We start from the raw sequence: 16595 nt of genomic DNA, 5'->3' as shown, positions 1-16595 counted from the left end.
CACTCACCTCAGCCTCCCAAAGGCGTGGGATTACAGGCTGAGCCACCGAACCCGGCTGGGTTTTTAATTTAAAATTTTATTAAGATAATTTTATACTCACATGATCCCATACACCTACCCTTCATTCTGTTTTCCCCAAGATAACATATTACAAAATAATAGTACAATATTGAAACCAGGATATTGATATTGATACACTCCACAGGTCTTATTCAGATTGTCCCAGTTTTGCTTGTACTCATTTGTGAGTGAGGATCTGACAGTTTGTGTTTATGTCTATCCAGTTTTACCACGTGTAGGTTTGTGTTTCCACCACCACAGTCAAGATTTAGAAGAGTTCCATCACCACAAGATTCTTTCATGAGGCCCTTTTATAACCACGCCTACCTCCCTTGCGTATCCTTCCCTACAGCTAAAATCATACTAAATGCTGAAAGACTGAATTATTTCTCCCAAAGACTGGGGAAAGGGCAAGGATGCTGGCTCTCACCATCTTTATTCAACATAGTCCTAGAAGTTCTAATCACTGCAACAAGACAGGAAGAAGGAATAAATCCAGAAAGATTAGGAAGCAATAAATACAATTGCCCCTGTTTGCAGATAGCATACTGTTTATGTAGATCAATGGCAAAGGGTAGAGGTCCTAGAACTATTAAGTGAGTTCTGCAAGACCACTGGTTACACGATCAACACACAAAATCAATTGCATTTTGATATACTAACAGTGAACTTGCAGAAATCAATATTAAAAATCATTTATAAACACCTCAAATAAAATAAAATAATTAGGTATGCACGTAACAGAATACTTGCAGAAGATGTACGCTAAGAATTACAAAATTCTTCTGTAAGACATCAAAGAAGACCTAAATAAATCATGAGTTGGATGAATTGATGTCATAGATGTTAATTCTCACCAAATTGATTTGGAATTTTAATAAAATTCCCTAATAAAAATCCCAGAAATGTTTTTATAAGTGTAGACAAACATATTCTAAAATGTATGCAGAGACTTTAGGTACTAGGATAGTTAAAATAATTCTGAGAAACTACTGTACCTGATGTTAAGGCTTACCATGTAACCACATTAATCAAAACACTGTGGTATTGGCAGAGGGATAGGCAGAATAGAGAACCTGGATATAACCACACGAATATGCCCAAATGATTTTTAACAAAGGTACAAAATTAATTTAATGGTGTAAGTATACCATTTTTTAAAAAATGGTGCTATGGCAAAAGTAGTAGGCGGGGTGAGGTGGGGGGCGGGGAGAGAGAGAAACTTGACCTAAACCTTACACCATATACAAAATGTACCCAAATGGATCATGTACTTTAAAATAAAATATAAAACTATAAAACTTCTAGGAAAAATAAAATAAAATCTTTATCAAGTTGAGGAAGCTTCCCACATACCTAGTTTCTGATTGATTTTAAAATGTTGAAGCTTGCTGGATTCAGTTTGCTAATATTCTGTTGAGGATTTTTGCGTCAAAGTTTATGAGAGCTATTGGACTGTGATTCTCTCTCTCTCTCTCTCTCTCTCTCTCTCTAATACTGCCTTCATCTAGCTTTGATATCAAGCTAATAGTGTCCTCATCAAATGAGCGGGAAAGTTGTCCCTCCTCTTCTGTTCCTGAAAGAAATTGATGTAATTCTTCTTTGCATGCATGGTAAAACTATCATGAAGTCATCTGGACTCAGGAATTTCTTTTCCAGGAGACTTTTCATTATGAATCTATTTTTTAATGGTTTTAAGGTTGTTCGTATCACCTTTTCACCTTGGCTGAGTTTTTGTGTTTGTGGTTTTTGAGGAATTGGTTCATGTTTTTCCAATTTATCAAATTAATGAGGGCACAGTTGTTTGTTATATTCCTTTATTACCTTTTTTAATGACTGTAAGATCTTTATTGATGTCTACTATTTCATTCTTGATATTAGTGCTTTGTGTCTGTCTTGTCTTTTTCAATCTTGTTAAATGTTTTATTTTCTATTTATTAATTTGTTTCAGGAGAATTTGTAATTAATTGCTGAAGTATTTTTATGGGTAGTTTAAAAATCCCTGTCAGATAATTGCGACTTCTGATTTATCTTGGTGTTGGCATCATTTGTTTTTTCTCATTTAACACGTAATTTGGTTCTTGATATGATGGGTGATTTTTAATAGTATCCTAGGCATTTGTCTATTATGTTAGAAATTCTGGATTCTACTTAATCCTTTTATTTTAGGAAGTAATCACCCTATTTAAATTTAACATGTAGGCTTTGACCTACTTTTGTGGGCTGTGCTTCCAATGGCAATTTAATACCACAGCCTTTATGGTATCATTTTGATGCTTGTTTTTCTGGTAAGCCTGGGGGCTTCTACCGGTCCCTGCTGGTACTGCCTGAGGTGGCAGAGAAGGCCTTTTGGCCAGGATGTTAGTTGTCTGGGCAGTAGAGAGGTAGGGGGTGGGAATTGTCATGGCTTCTTTCACTGCTGTCTCTTGGGTGTCCTCATGTCTCTGAGAAGGGTAGGAGAGCTTGAACCCACAAGGATCAAGAGTCCTCCTGGAATGGGCCACTTACTGAAGCTTGGCCCCTCTTACAACATCTGTCTACTTGCTCCTGGTTTCTCTGTACCAGAGAGCAGTGTCTTGGGTCCACAGGGACAAGCAGGGATCCCACATGACCACTTGTGTGACTGCATCCTATTTTCCAGTCCTGCCTGCCTACTCAGTGAACCCGAGTCTTTGTTAGAGTTGCTATTTCCTACTTGCCTTAAATGTTTTAATGGCCTATTATCACTTCCACCATTTCATTTAGATGTGAGATCCTTGGTATTGAGAGGCAATCATATGCTGAATTTTTATTCTGCTTCCATTTTTTATGTAGAAGAATGGTGAAATGTCATTACTGACCATTCAGAGTTTGGAAAGTAGTTAAATGCTTGAGTCCATTGCCAGTTAAATATGTTTTCATCAGTATCGCAGTATTTTAGGAAAATACAGTGTTTATGTTTGGGGCCTTTGGGAGTTAAATTTCATTTTGATTTGACACACACAAAATCTGGTTGTTTTCATTCAGCGATTTTGGTCAAGGTGGCCTACCCGTGTGGTCAGTGGCAGGAGCTCAGCTCTCCTATGGGATCACTTATCTCTTTTTCTCATATAGCTCCCAAGAAAATGACTCTTTCTTAACTGCTGGTCACAAAGGCAATCAAACCAGGGCTTACTCCTTTGTTGCCTAGAAAAACAATGAGTATCACATAGCACACACATCTCCATGCTTGGAAACCACCGATGTTACTTTTCTGTGCAAAAGATAGCGTTTGCATAGTATCAGCTAATCTTCACTCCTATTATCTAATTTCTTGTAGGAGAATTTCACCTCTCAATGAAACCATGGACATGTTTCATTCACAAATGCTTACATAAAGCCTTGCTACTTGTGTCTTTACATTCTAAATACAGAATACATTTACAATTAGTGTGGTTTATGTTATTACATATAAAAAGTAATCAAGGTTGGGCATGATAGCTCAAGACTACAATCCCAGCGTTTTAGGAGGCCAAGGTGGGAGGATCACTTGAGCCTAATAATTCAAAGACCAGTCTGGGCAATATAGCAAGACCTCTACTTTACAAAAAAATCAAAAAATTAGCCAGGTATGGTGGTGCGTGCCTATAATCCCAGCTACTTGAGAGATTGAGGCAGAAGGATCACCTTAGCCCAGGAGGTCAAGTCTGTGGTGAGCTGTGATTGAGCCACTGCACTTCAGACTGGGTGGCAGAGTAGGACCTCGACTCAAAAAAAAAAAAAAAAGTAATCAAGATGACTTGGCACAACCTCATTGTCCTCTAAAGCACACAGATTAAGTCACTATTTAGTCATTGTCATTTGCTAGCAGAAGGGATACAGAAGAGGGTAGAAAATAGCATAAATAAAGGTCTGGACAGCAATTGTGGTAGGAAGATTTTCTAGAATGGCTCACCAAAGATGCCCCGCCCTAAGTTCTGCAATCTTTGAATGCTATGAGCCATCACTCTCATGATCAGGTTATGTTGACTTAAAGACATAGCTGGGTAATCACATGAACACTTGAAAGCAGGAACTTTTTCCTGTAGGTGGCAGAAGAGAAAGTCAGAGAGATTTCAACCCAAGAGGAATTTAATGCACTATTGCTTGCTTGAAGTTGGAGAAGTCATGTGAAAAGGAACGTGGGTGCCTTAAGGAGCTGAGAGAGGCCCCTTGCCAGGAAATGGAGACTTCAGTTCTACAGTGTTAGCCTTAGAGAGGTCATCTTAGATAGTCCCCGCCATTTTGCTACTACAAACCTAAATAGAAAATTACTAGCAGGGCCCAGAAGCAACAACTGGGCTAACTGCAAGCCTTCTTCCTTAGCTACCCCCTAGCACAAGCTATCCGCCAAAAACACCCCACTGGCCATTATAAATTGCCCTTAGTCTATAAGTGGATTTGGGCTCTAGTCTCATCTGGTGTCCTCTGTGCAGGTCTTTCTTCAGATAAACCTGAGTTGCTTTTGAGCCAACTGTCTCTCGTCTCTTCTCTGTTTACTTGGTTTCTTAACCTAATATTTAGCTGTAAGAAACTGAGTTCTGCCAACAACCTGAATGAGCTTGGAAGTAAATTTCTCTGTCAGAGGGACACAGCTTGAACTCAGATAAAGTGAGCAAGCTATGGCAGCAGCATTATCCTCTGAGGGAGTGGGAAACTAAAGTTGCACTCTTCTTTTAAGGATGCAGGGAAATTGCTGTATCTTATGAAATATCTCCTTGCATCCCAAATTCCTTTAACCCCTCTCCCTGTGATAACCACAGAATCAACCAAAACCAGCCTACTCAGGAGCCAGATGTCCACCCTCAAGAGCTCGGCTTGCAGTGAAAGGAAAGATGGCCTCTCCGACTCTAGCAGCTGGAGGACTGCTCCAAGTGACAAAGGCAAGCTAGAAAAGGTCTCCATCCCTGGAGGTCCAGTTGGCCTCCCTTTGCACAGTGTATCAATTCCTGAAAGAACTGAGTATAGACATGTTTTGGGAAAACAAAATTTTAAATGTCTCCAAATTGTTTCCTCTTCAAGGGAAATCCCTGTGAGTCAGGTCTACCTGCTTTATGAACTGGATTTCTTTAGGACTAGACATGCACTGATGGCATTCGAGTGTTTAATACACACGTGGTTCACATAATTATGGTGCCAGTAGTAATGCTTACTGCCATTCTGTGGTTTGAACTTGAAACTCTAATACTTTAGTTTATTTTCTTCCCTTCATTCACAGGTAATACCATCCAATGAGCCCCTCTTTGGTCAAAGTTGTTAGCATTTTGGGGCTAAGTGTATCTCTTCCACTGAATTTTTATTGCTATTGATAAAATTATCATTCTTAAAGTAATACATTCGGAAAAGTTCAACCACTATAGTACTTTTCTCTATATTTTAAATAGTTGATACATTTGAAATCCCAGCTAAACACAAACACACACCCAATCCCCTAGGAATTGGAAGTACCTAGGTGACAAATAACACCTATTGCTACTTAGTCATAGCTTAATCAAACTCCATCTTCTTCAGTGCTGATCTGTGATGTCTTTTCCTCGGTTTCAATTAACCTGTCACATTTCCTAAGTCTGCTACATGCACAGTCCTTAAAAGACTTACCAAATGATGATTAGCATATGATTTCTTAGGGATGTGAGTAGCTCACACCCAAATATCCCTCCTTTTAGAATGCTGCTCATTCAACAAAGTCATATTTATAAATACAAGTTTGTATAAGGATATACATTTAACAGCCAGAATATTAATTTAAAAATTTGAACTTACAGCTAAACAGGAGCTCATAGGGTTTTTAGTTTTCTACACAGAGCTGAAGAACCACAAAACAAACTATCAGAAATCAAAATGTTGACCAAGTCTCTTCTGTATAATTTGGGGGCATCTAAGAGGTCAACACTGGACAATCATGGGTTAATGGCATTTTTATTGAACATGTTTAATGGTGTGTTTTCTGGAGAATGAGAGAATGATTATTTTTCATTCTTCATGGAAAGAGATCTCAATGGATGTGGAATGAGGTAGAGAGGTAAAACAATGGTGTGCCATTGGTCTGTAATACAAACTGCAAAGTCATCTTGCCTGAGAACCCCCTCTGACAGATCAAGCTATGTTCTCTGAAATATGGTCCAAATATTGTTTCAGTCACAATTGAACTGAGACAAGTGAGATACTTTTGCATTTTGATATAAACCTCATACATGAGGAAAAAATACAACTGCCGTTTCCTCTTCCACAGAAATGAGCATCCTGCTGAAAAATGAGTGTCTGGATAACAAATCGTCAGAAGGATTGACTCAAGAAGGAAGTCAGGTTTATGATCACGAGTGAGTGCTTAATTTTACAAAGACAGTTTTGTTATGTTTTGGTCTGTTACCCATTACGTTGTAAGTTTTAAGATACCACATCTTGACTCATGCCTGTAATCCCAGCACTTTAGGAGGCTGAGGTGGGAGGATTGCTGAAGGCCAGGAGGATTGCTTGAGGCCAGCCTGGGTAACACAGTGAGGCCCCGTCTCTAATATATTTTTTAAAAATTGTCTGTGTTTTTAGTTCTTCAACTATGTCTTCAGAAAACTGGCTCAAGACCTATGGCTTGGCTGCCAAGAAACTGACCATCATGGATGCCTTGTCAGTGACCGCAGTCCCACACAGCCCAACCTACATCCCTGTCCTGGACAAGCATGTCGTTTCTAAAGTCTTTGATGAGGTAAACTGATAGTACACATATCCCTGCTTGAGGTATTTTTTATTTTCTGCTCAAATAAGTAATAGTTCACTTCAGTTTCTTGTATGGTTGTAAGAGAAATATATTCCAGCCATTGGGCGAAAATTATTTGTAAAGGCATTAAAAGGGAGAGAAAAAGGCACTTAAGAATTCCTTTTGTTACCTGAGAGGAAACTGGCTTTTTGGGGGTTGCAGTTTATGGCTCGTTGCTAATGGTTAGAAGTGCGGAGCTGTAGAAATGTTTAAAAACTCTAGGTCAGAGTTATAAGTGAACATTGTCCATTATGAAAGGACAGAGAGAACTCGTGAGAGATGGTGTCTTTCCTTTGTTACCTTCTCTTCCTAAATTGAGTGGCATCTTTTGCATCATAAAGCCTCCAAAGGAAAAAGTCAGAGAGAGAGAGCATGCACGGTAGCAAAAGGACCACCAGAAGGTACTATTCAGTTCCCGAGAGGAGAAAAAGAGCTCCCAGTGGGAGGACATGGTAGGGCTAAATATGGAGGAAGACCAAGTATGTATAGAAGTTTTCACTGAACTTGGCAACTATGAGGTTCTTGTCTTTACATGAATAATTCTAGTGGAGCAGCCAGACTGCAGTTGGATGAGGAACACCAAAGAAATAAAGGTATAAAGGTTGAACCCCAGTACTTTGTGGGGAATATAACAGCAACTAATGACTTCAATAGCAACATGTTGGGTTTTACAGTCATTAAGTAGAAACAATATCATTAAAGACCTGTCTCATACTGAAATATTTACAGAGGAAATTATATATTTGGGATTTGCTTCAAAATAATCTGGGTGGTAGGAGTTGTGGAGGGAGCAGAGGAGTGAATGAAAAGGTTGACCATGAGTTGATAACTGTCAGATTTGGATAATAGGAATACTAGGGTGGGGGAGTCTCATTCTACTATTTTTTTCTGCTTTTTTTAATTTGGAATTTTCCATAAAAAGAAGCTGAGGCCAAACTCGGTGGTTCAAACCTGTAATCCCAGCACTTTGGGAGGCTGCAATGAGAGGACTGCCTGAATCCAAGGGTTCGAGACCAGCCTGAGCAACTTGATGAGACCTCATCTCTACAGTAAATAAAAAAAATTAGCCAGGTGTAGTAGTGTGCCTGTAGTTCGGCTACTTGGAAGGCTGAGGTGGAAGGATGGCCTGAGCCCAGCGGGTCAACGCTGGGGTGGCCATGAATGTGCCACAGCATTCCAGCCTGGGCAACAGAGTGAGACTCCAACTAAAAAAAAAAAAAAAAAATTCAAAGACAAGAAAACTTTAAAAAAAGAAAAAGAAAAGACCTTAACTAACTAGCCTTGAAATAGCTGAGATTTGATATATTTGAAAGAAGCAGATGAATTGGTGATTTTTTTTTTCTATTGATCCATGGAGTTTGACCTACATCCTGTCTTGACATGACCAGTGACTGATACTCTGGAGGTTGTGTGTGTGTAATTTTTTAGGCTGGGTCCTGACTACTTTGACTCAGGGTAAGTGGTCCTGTCCCTGGCCATGACCCTTGTGATTGGCAGGTTTAATTTATAAATCCAGTGAATGCTTACCTGGTTAGTCAGATGTGAACTTACTATTTGAACTCAACTTCTTCCAGAAGCAACAGAGAATAAATGAACCCTGATTTATTTCTTCTAGAAAGCTTGGTGACAACTTCTTCACATTTTATGCATTTGTTATATTCATATTCTTGAGTTTTATTTGGAACAAAATATATTTAGTGAGCTCTCCCTGGAGATAGAATTTTCTTGGGCTTATCAAGCCTCCGTCTAAACCTCCCAGCAACTTGAGATATATTGAAAAGGAAATTTCATTAAAAAAATACGGTTGGCAGGGAAGCATAAGCATAAAATACAAGGAAGAACCATAAAGGAAAGATTTATAGGCCAAATACATAAAAATACTTTTTGCTTAAAAACATATAACAAAATGAGGGCAGATCTTGGGAAAAATATCTGTAACATATACAGCAGACAAAAAGGTCACAGGAGTAATATCTTACGTGTGTATCAGTATACATCAGTGTGTGTGTATAAATCAGTGTTCAGTATACAAACACACATGCACACATGTCCACACCATAAAGGAATAAGAAAATAATAAAGATCTCAGTGGAAAATCTAGGGAAAAAAATTCAAAGCCACACACAAAAATATTTAACTTTACTGGTAATCAAATATATGCACTTAGAAAAAATTGCAAATTGAAAAGCAGTTAGACACCTATACCTCCTCCCCCACCAAATTGGTAAGGTTAAAAAATACTAATAAATAGTACAGTAAGTCCCCTACATATAAACAAGTTCTATTCCAAGAGCACATTTATAAGTCCAATTTGCTCGTAAATTCAACAAAGTTAGCCAGGGTATCCAATTAACACAATTGCCTATATAGTAGTGTACTGTAATAGGTTTATAATACTTTTCACACAAATAATGCATAAGAACAAACACAAAAAATTTTAAATCTTACAGTATAGTAGCTTGAAAAGTAGAGTAGTACAGTACAGTACAACAGCTGGTATACAGGGACTGGCATTGAGTGAACAGGCAAGAAAAGTACTGACTAGAGGAGGATATAGTAAAATATGATAAAGTAAGTAAAGTACTGAACAGTAAACTACACATAAGCACAACCACTTGTAGAGGATGCACACACTTAACAATGTACACCTGACACATGAACTAACTTACTTGACTAGACATGCAAATGCATGTTCACATCTTTGAAAGTTTGCAGCTTGAAGGTTCATATGTAGGGAACTTACTGTAATGGCAATGATAGGGTGAAATGGAAACTTATATCCTGCTAGTGGGACTAGTGCAACCTTGGTTCAATAATTTTAGAGGCCTTAAAAGCTTGCCTTTGTCCTAGTAAATTCATATATTACTAGGAATTCATATAATAATATATTCTATTAATAGTAATATATTCCATATTCAGAGATATGGAACATACATGCAGAGAATAATTACTGCCGCCTTGTATCTAACTATGAGAAAACTGAAAACAACCAAAATATCTAGTAGATACATTCATAAAATGGAATGCCATACATTTATTAAATGTCACATTTCTGAAGAATAAGTAATGACATGCAGAAAACCTCTCAATATCATGCTGCATGAAAGAAAGATTATAAAACTTCATATATAGTATGTTAAAAATTTGGTTATACATAGATATGATATAGACATAGTACTTTCTCCTTCTCTCCCTTTTTTCTTTTACCAAAATGTTAACGGTTAGCTGGAGGGTGAGATTGCTGGAAATTTTTTCCCTTAATTTATATACTTTTTAGTTTTTATTATAGTACTTTGAACATGTATTAATTATACACTGAGAAAAAGTTAAGAAGAACAGACCTAAAAACACACGGTAAAATGTATGTAAATATAAAGAAAACTTAATTTTAATTAACTATTTTATTTGTATTTGATAAGTAATATATGAGTACATTCTCAGTATATGAAATCTAAACCACACTGAAGTCTTTAGAAGAAGATGTGGAAGCTTCTCTTACAACTACTCCCATTCACAACGGAAACACTCTGAATAGTTTGGTGAATTTCCTCCCAGTACTTTTTGTACATACAACATATGTATATATGTGTATTCATATGTACATAATAATCTTAATAAACATAAATTAGATAATATCATACAGATTAGTTATTTTATATTTTAAAAATTATGTCAGAGACCTTTCCACACAGGCAGATATGGGTCTACCTCATTCTCACTAATTACAAGGTCTTCCCCATTATTAATGAAACTTACATTGTGTCCTTTATTACAAACAATCCTGCAACAGATTCCTTTGCACACATATTTTTGGACACCTGTACAAGTTTATCTTTGGCATAGATTCCCTCATAGACTGCTGAACCCAGAGAGTATATGCATTTTAAATTTTCATAGATATAACCCTGAAGTGTACCCCATATTTTAAGAATAAAATTAAAAATAAATACATTTTCATAGGTAAATCCAAATCATCCTCCAAATGCATTTTAGATTTCCACTAGTTTAATACCCACCAACAGCATAAAATAATATACTTTCCCTAAAAGCAATTCTTTATAATATTTGATAATTATTAGTCCTATGAGTGTGGAAATGCTTTGAAAATTCTGAAAGTATGATGCGGACATAAAATCCTTATACAACCCGCCCCTTTCTCACAGATTCATATGCCGTAGAAGTAAACTTAGTACTCAGTTCAACAATCAGAAGTTTTCTCTCTGGGACATATGCAATATATCTGTACCCTGGGAATAATAATATACCTACTCTGGGATTATTATAGGATTAAAAGAAATAATGCATATAATGGACAATACTTAGCAGCCTCTTAATAAATGTTGGATCTCAATATGCAAATACTCAAGAAATATGTGCCTACTGCAGGCCTGTGCTGGACTCCAGAATACAGTGCCAAACAGGAAAGTCAATGATTCTACGCAAGCACAAGTGAGTCTCATGGAGGAAAAGGCAGTGAAAATAAGAGAAGTTCTAGTTAGATGGGATGATTGGGAAGGGCTAAGTGAAGACTCAGAAGAGTCCCCTAACCCAGTTTCAGTTCAGAAGGCTTGCCTTAGCGAGTGGTGCCCAAGTTCTGACCTGGAGGAAGAGGAGTGGTGAAGATGCAGAGATTGGAAAGAGTGTCCCAGTCGGTGGGGAAGCTGGAGGGAAGACTAAGGGACAGTGAAAGTTTGTCATTCCATAGGAAGTCTAACGTAGCTAGAGAAGGTGATAAAACTAGTGAAAAAAGGGGCTTGATTAAAGAATTTTTAACTTCATCCTGAGGGGAATGGAAGGGTTTTTGGCAGAGGGGACAGAAGATTAATTTTGGGTTTTGGCTACCACACAGAGAATAGCTGGAGAGGCATAAGGCTGGAAAGACAGGGACAGTCAGGAGGCAAGGTCTAGGTCCCTGGCCCCAGTGGTAACACTGGGGAGAATACAAGATACTTTATTGTCAAGTCAACGGAGCTAAATAATGTGGGGCTGAGAGAGAGAAAAATGTCAGGAATGAGTCTTTAGATTCCTGCCTGGATTATCAATAAGGGAAAAAATGGGAGGGTCCTGTTCTTCAGGAGAATGTTCTAGTCTTCTGCTTCTAGAAAGCAAAGTCAATGGAAAGGGATGAACTTTTCTCAAATGCATTCCATGGGCACATGTTCTGGGTGCCTTTTATGGACTTGTAAAATCTCATCACAAACCTGCAGATAGGCAGCACACTGCCCAGTGTAATTGCCCTCCCGTATTCATATTAAGGGCAAGAATCATGATGATGATAGAAATGTACTGCAATAAATTCCAATCTCACCTTCAAAGTACATACGTATCTTTTATTCCCTAATATTTTCTCTGACTGGAGAGACTCTCAGCTATCAATGGAAAAATACCAAAGCAATAATCTAAAGTATCTCCCACTCCATGGGATGTGTAGCTTTTTGAGATTTGGATCTAACATTTTATGAAAAAGAAAACTGAAAGCAGAATGAAGCTGAAAAGAAAACATGCTTGAATCTTAACCCACTTTTTAATTGACACTTAATTGAGAATCTTAATTGACTCTTCCTTCCTGTGTTCTTTGCACGGTCACATCTGTCTGGATAGAATCATAAAGCAGTGTTTGGCTTTGTCTCCAGCTCTTTGCTTCATTCATGACTTATGTATGGGCTCTTTTGCTGTTTTGGTTTTCAGTATTTTCTGGACCAACGTCAAATCTGTCACCTTGGAAATGAAGTATTGAGCAGAAGTTGCCCTAGCAACTCTTCATTACAAGACGCGAAATGAACCCGATAATTTTATTGTAGCTCTTTCAAGAAGATTAACTCATCACCAACTCATATACAGAATAACACTAATTTAGCAATTTGATGAACCTATAATGTAAATATCGTTATTACCAATTGCCTTGACAAAAAAACTGAAATAATTTGGGAAGATTAGTCTGCATCATTGGAAAGTCTATTTCATCATCCATCGTCATCATTGTTATCATAATGTCTTTTATTGCATCCCATCAAGGCTTCCCGCTATATCTTTCTCTGAGTTCTATGTATAATTGTGTGATCAGATATCTTGGATTTGTACCCTAGTTCTGTCTTTTATTCCTAAAGTACCATGGCAAGGTCCCTAATCTAACATGTGAGGAACCCTCGTCACATACTAGATTCTGTGTAAAGCATTTGATATCATCACAGTATCTCATTTAAAACTTAGAGCAACTTATGAGGAGACTATTCATCTCTTCATTCAGCTGACAAGGAATATCAGATGCACAGAGGTCAGGGTTGCTCTTAAATCTTGACATTTTGTTGCTTTCAAATATAGCAGCATTGAACACAACAAAACTATATATTGACAGAAAAGTGTTTTTCAATTTAAAATGTAAAATGACATCAAAAGCTACATATATGTATTTTCATTTTATAGATAGATCAGAAAATATAGAGAAGTGAAAAGGAAAGAAACAATAGAGTTAGAAGAATAGAGTTATAATCTGCCACAAATGAATCATCTTATCATCTTGTGGTTATCTACCTGGTCAGGATCTTTGTCACCATTTACACACACACGTGTGTGCATATATTGTTTGTTCTTTGTTTTACCAAAATGAAGTCAAACCAAACATACTGTTTTGTACCTGAATTTTTACTCAACCACCACTCATGCACATCATTCCAAGCCAGCATCTACTATACCAATTAAAATGCTAGCATTTTAATTGAAACTTAAATCGAAAATAATATTTAATTTTCTAAAAGTTTGGACTTAAAAGATATGAGATGTAATTTACACTGTAGTAACATATTTTCATGGGTATATAAGTGTTTGCCCAATTAGTTTTGCGGCTCTGCCTTAGTTTTTTGTTCTATGGAGTCTGTAGATACTCCATTTAGAAAAGTAGCGTCCAGCAATATCTATAAAGCCATTACATCTATATTCAAAGATTCACCTGTGTGGGATTTACACAGTTTTTGTGTTTCCATTGCACATATCCAATCAGAACCTCTTCTTGTCTATTCTGCTAGTAAGCTCTGGGATATTTTTTGGAAAACTGGTATAGCTGAAAAACAGTGAAGTTGGTGAATTCAGTCAGGACTGAACAAGACATATATAATCACCAGTTTCACACTATGTTCTCAATTTTGAAGTGTTTTGGAATTGCTTTTAAACACAGCTGGAATGTTGTCAGGTAGAATTCTACTTGTCCTGCTTTAACAATTAACAGTTGTGTGTACAGTTCTGTATTCTACTTTGTTTAGCATATGTTAAGAACATTTTTCCTAGTAATGATCATTTTTGGATGGATGGATTTTAATGGTTACCCTAATGTTAAATAATATGAATCACTACAGCTTATTTAACTATTCCTCCCTTCTTGGGGTAGTTTACCTGGAATTTTAAGAGTGCTCATTGTCATTATCTTTTTGCTATCACCTAGAGCAGCAAACAGTAAAAACAAATGCAAAAATCTGCCAAATGGCATTTCATTTTAGTTTTCAATTTGTCTATCATTTGTGAGGCTTTCTTATGTAGGCTAAATATAGCTCATAAAATCTTTTTCACGTTATTCACATTCTTAGCAAATACTTCTTTAAAAATAGCAAAATTATACCTCGCCCCATGCCTCAATGACCAAGAATTCAAATTTGGTAGAATCCAAACTTAATTATATTTTACAGTTAGATAAATGTAAAAATTGAATCTCAGACATTACTTTTACATATAGTTTTAGTCTTTCATGTATTTAATAAATGGTTACTTTGTACATGTATTGTGCTAGAAACTAGTATTTTATTAAGGAGCAACAGAGTTTGGTGACAAGGAAAGGCCTATAACAAAATGGCAATTAGATGTGTTTATCTATAGAAGGGTTGATTAAGCAAATATGGAGAGTGCCCAGTGCCCAGCAGAGACTAGGGAGGAATACTATCATCATTATTGATAAAGCTGCTCTAAAGTACAGTGGTTGCTTACAGCTTATTTCATCTAACAGTGGGAAAAATTCTAACAGAACCAGCCCAAATTGGCCTGTTCATGAATTCTAGCAATTTCTTTTGCCTTAACGGTCAGCGATTGTCTCTCTCCACACCTCATCCCCCATCCTCTCTGCCTCTACCTCTACCTTTACCTCTCTCATAGTTAAAATCTTGTCACAAATGGTGTGACTATTAATATCAGTCTAGTAAAGCTTCTAGGTTAACCTCAAGGGAACTGAAGTAGGAAATATCTTGAGACTACCTTTTGTTATCAAATATTGTCCAGTAGAGACCTCATTAGTCCATTATGCTTGATTTGCATTATAAAAGTAGTAAGCAAACAATTTTCAAAGGTGCTGGGATCAGGTGGTTTTATCCTCCCTCACCTAGAGCTCTCAGTTTCTTCATTAACCTCACTTCCCTCCTCACTTGTCTCCTGACAGAAGCTGGGGTGCCATGACTCTGTCCCCCAAGTCACTATGAGAAACCCACTTATGACCTCACAAATCACACTAAATTTGCCATCATAAAGAGAATATCTCATGTGCTCTCCATGTGACCACCATGTTGTAAAAACAGAAATCAGAGACTCAAAGTGTGGAGTATGACTATCTTTCTCTGAGTCTGCATACAGAAAGGAATGAGAGTGGGCGCACACAAGCTAAATCTGAGCTGTCACCACACTGGAGCACACGATGGCCATGCAAGGCGTGAGATCCAAGTTCGCAAAAGAGGGAAGTAAAACACTAAACAATGGGTTTTCTTAAGTCAGGAGTCAGGCTTATCAGGGTGAAATATTTATAATGTTGCTAAATATTCTGTTATTGATTTGCAGTTATGCCGTAAGTTCGCAAACTTGAAGAGCTATTAATAGCCTTCTAAAGGCGTATTTTTTCCAGGGTAGGGAAAAATGTAAGCGTCTTTCATTTTGTTATGATTCATCTTCTTTCCTCTGGAAGTTTGTGTGACACAGCTCTGTTTTGAAGTAAGATTTTTTTTCACTTTTACAAACTTCATTCCATTTTCAAAGTCCAGTTCTTCCTCCTCTTAGTCCATTGTTCTAGTTTCTTCCCCTTGAAAAGGATGATTTAGAAGCCACATGGTAAATTCATGTGATTGAGACTTAGTAAGGTTAAATTATGCAGCTTTTAAAAAAAATTATAGAGATGTGGGGTACAAGTGCGTGTTAACTGTATAAGTAGGTTGCATGCAGTTGAAGATTAGGCTTCTAACTGGCTCTCATTCCCCAGTAGTGAACCAGGTATGCTTTGTGTTGTCACGTGCCTCTCTGTCTCCACCCTTCCTCTCTCCCTCCCCAGCAGTGCCCACCAACTGCCAATCCCTCCCTGGTGCTAATGTGACTAGTGTTTTAGGCCCACTTAGGAGTGAGAACATGCGTGATTCAGTTATTTGTTTCTGTGATAGATCACTTAGTATGATGGTCTTCAACTCCATCCAATTTGGTGCAAAGTCCATGATTTTGTTGTTCTTTATGGTTGCATAATACTTCATCATGTATATGTACCACATTTTATTTATCCACTCCACTTTCACTGAGCAGCAAGGTGGGTTCCATGTTTTTGCTATTGTGAATAGTGAGGCAATAAACATGCATGCAGGTGTCTTTTTGGTAGAGTGATGTATGTTCCTCCAGGTATATTCACAAGAAAGGGATTGCTGGACCATATGGAAGATCAGTTTTTAGTTCTTTTAGAAATTGTCACACTGTTTTCCACAGAGGTTGAACTAGTTCACATTTCCATCAACAGTGTAAAAGTGTTCCTTTTCTCTGCACCCACGCCAGTTTCTGT

At 37.4% G+C, this 16595-nt stretch overlaps 1 protein-coding gene across 1 annotated transcript in view; it reads left to right on the top strand.

Annotated features, from left to right (window-relative positions):
• VWA3B (von Willebrand factor A domain containing 3B) overlaps nt 1-16595 on the top strand; it is a 195941-nt gene that overhangs the window by 113266 nt on the left and 66080 nt on the right. The window contains 3 exon segments of the mRNA XM_021716551.1: nt 4821-4940; nt 6290-6377; nt 6604-6760. Coding sequence (XP_021572226.1) covers nt 4821-4940; nt 6290-6377; nt 6604-6760 — 365 coding nt within the window.

The sequence above is a fragment of the Carlito syrichta genome, unplaced genomic scaffold (assembly GCF_000164805.1).
Source record: "Carlito syrichta isolate Samal-C Ts95f unplaced genomic scaffold, Tarsius_syrichta-2.0.1 Scaffold308837, whole genome shotgun sequence".
Classification (NCBI taxonomy): Eukaryota; Metazoa; Chordata; class Mammalia; order Primates; family Tarsiidae; genus Carlito; species Carlito syrichta.
This window is presented reverse-complemented; position numbering and strand designations above follow the sequence as displayed.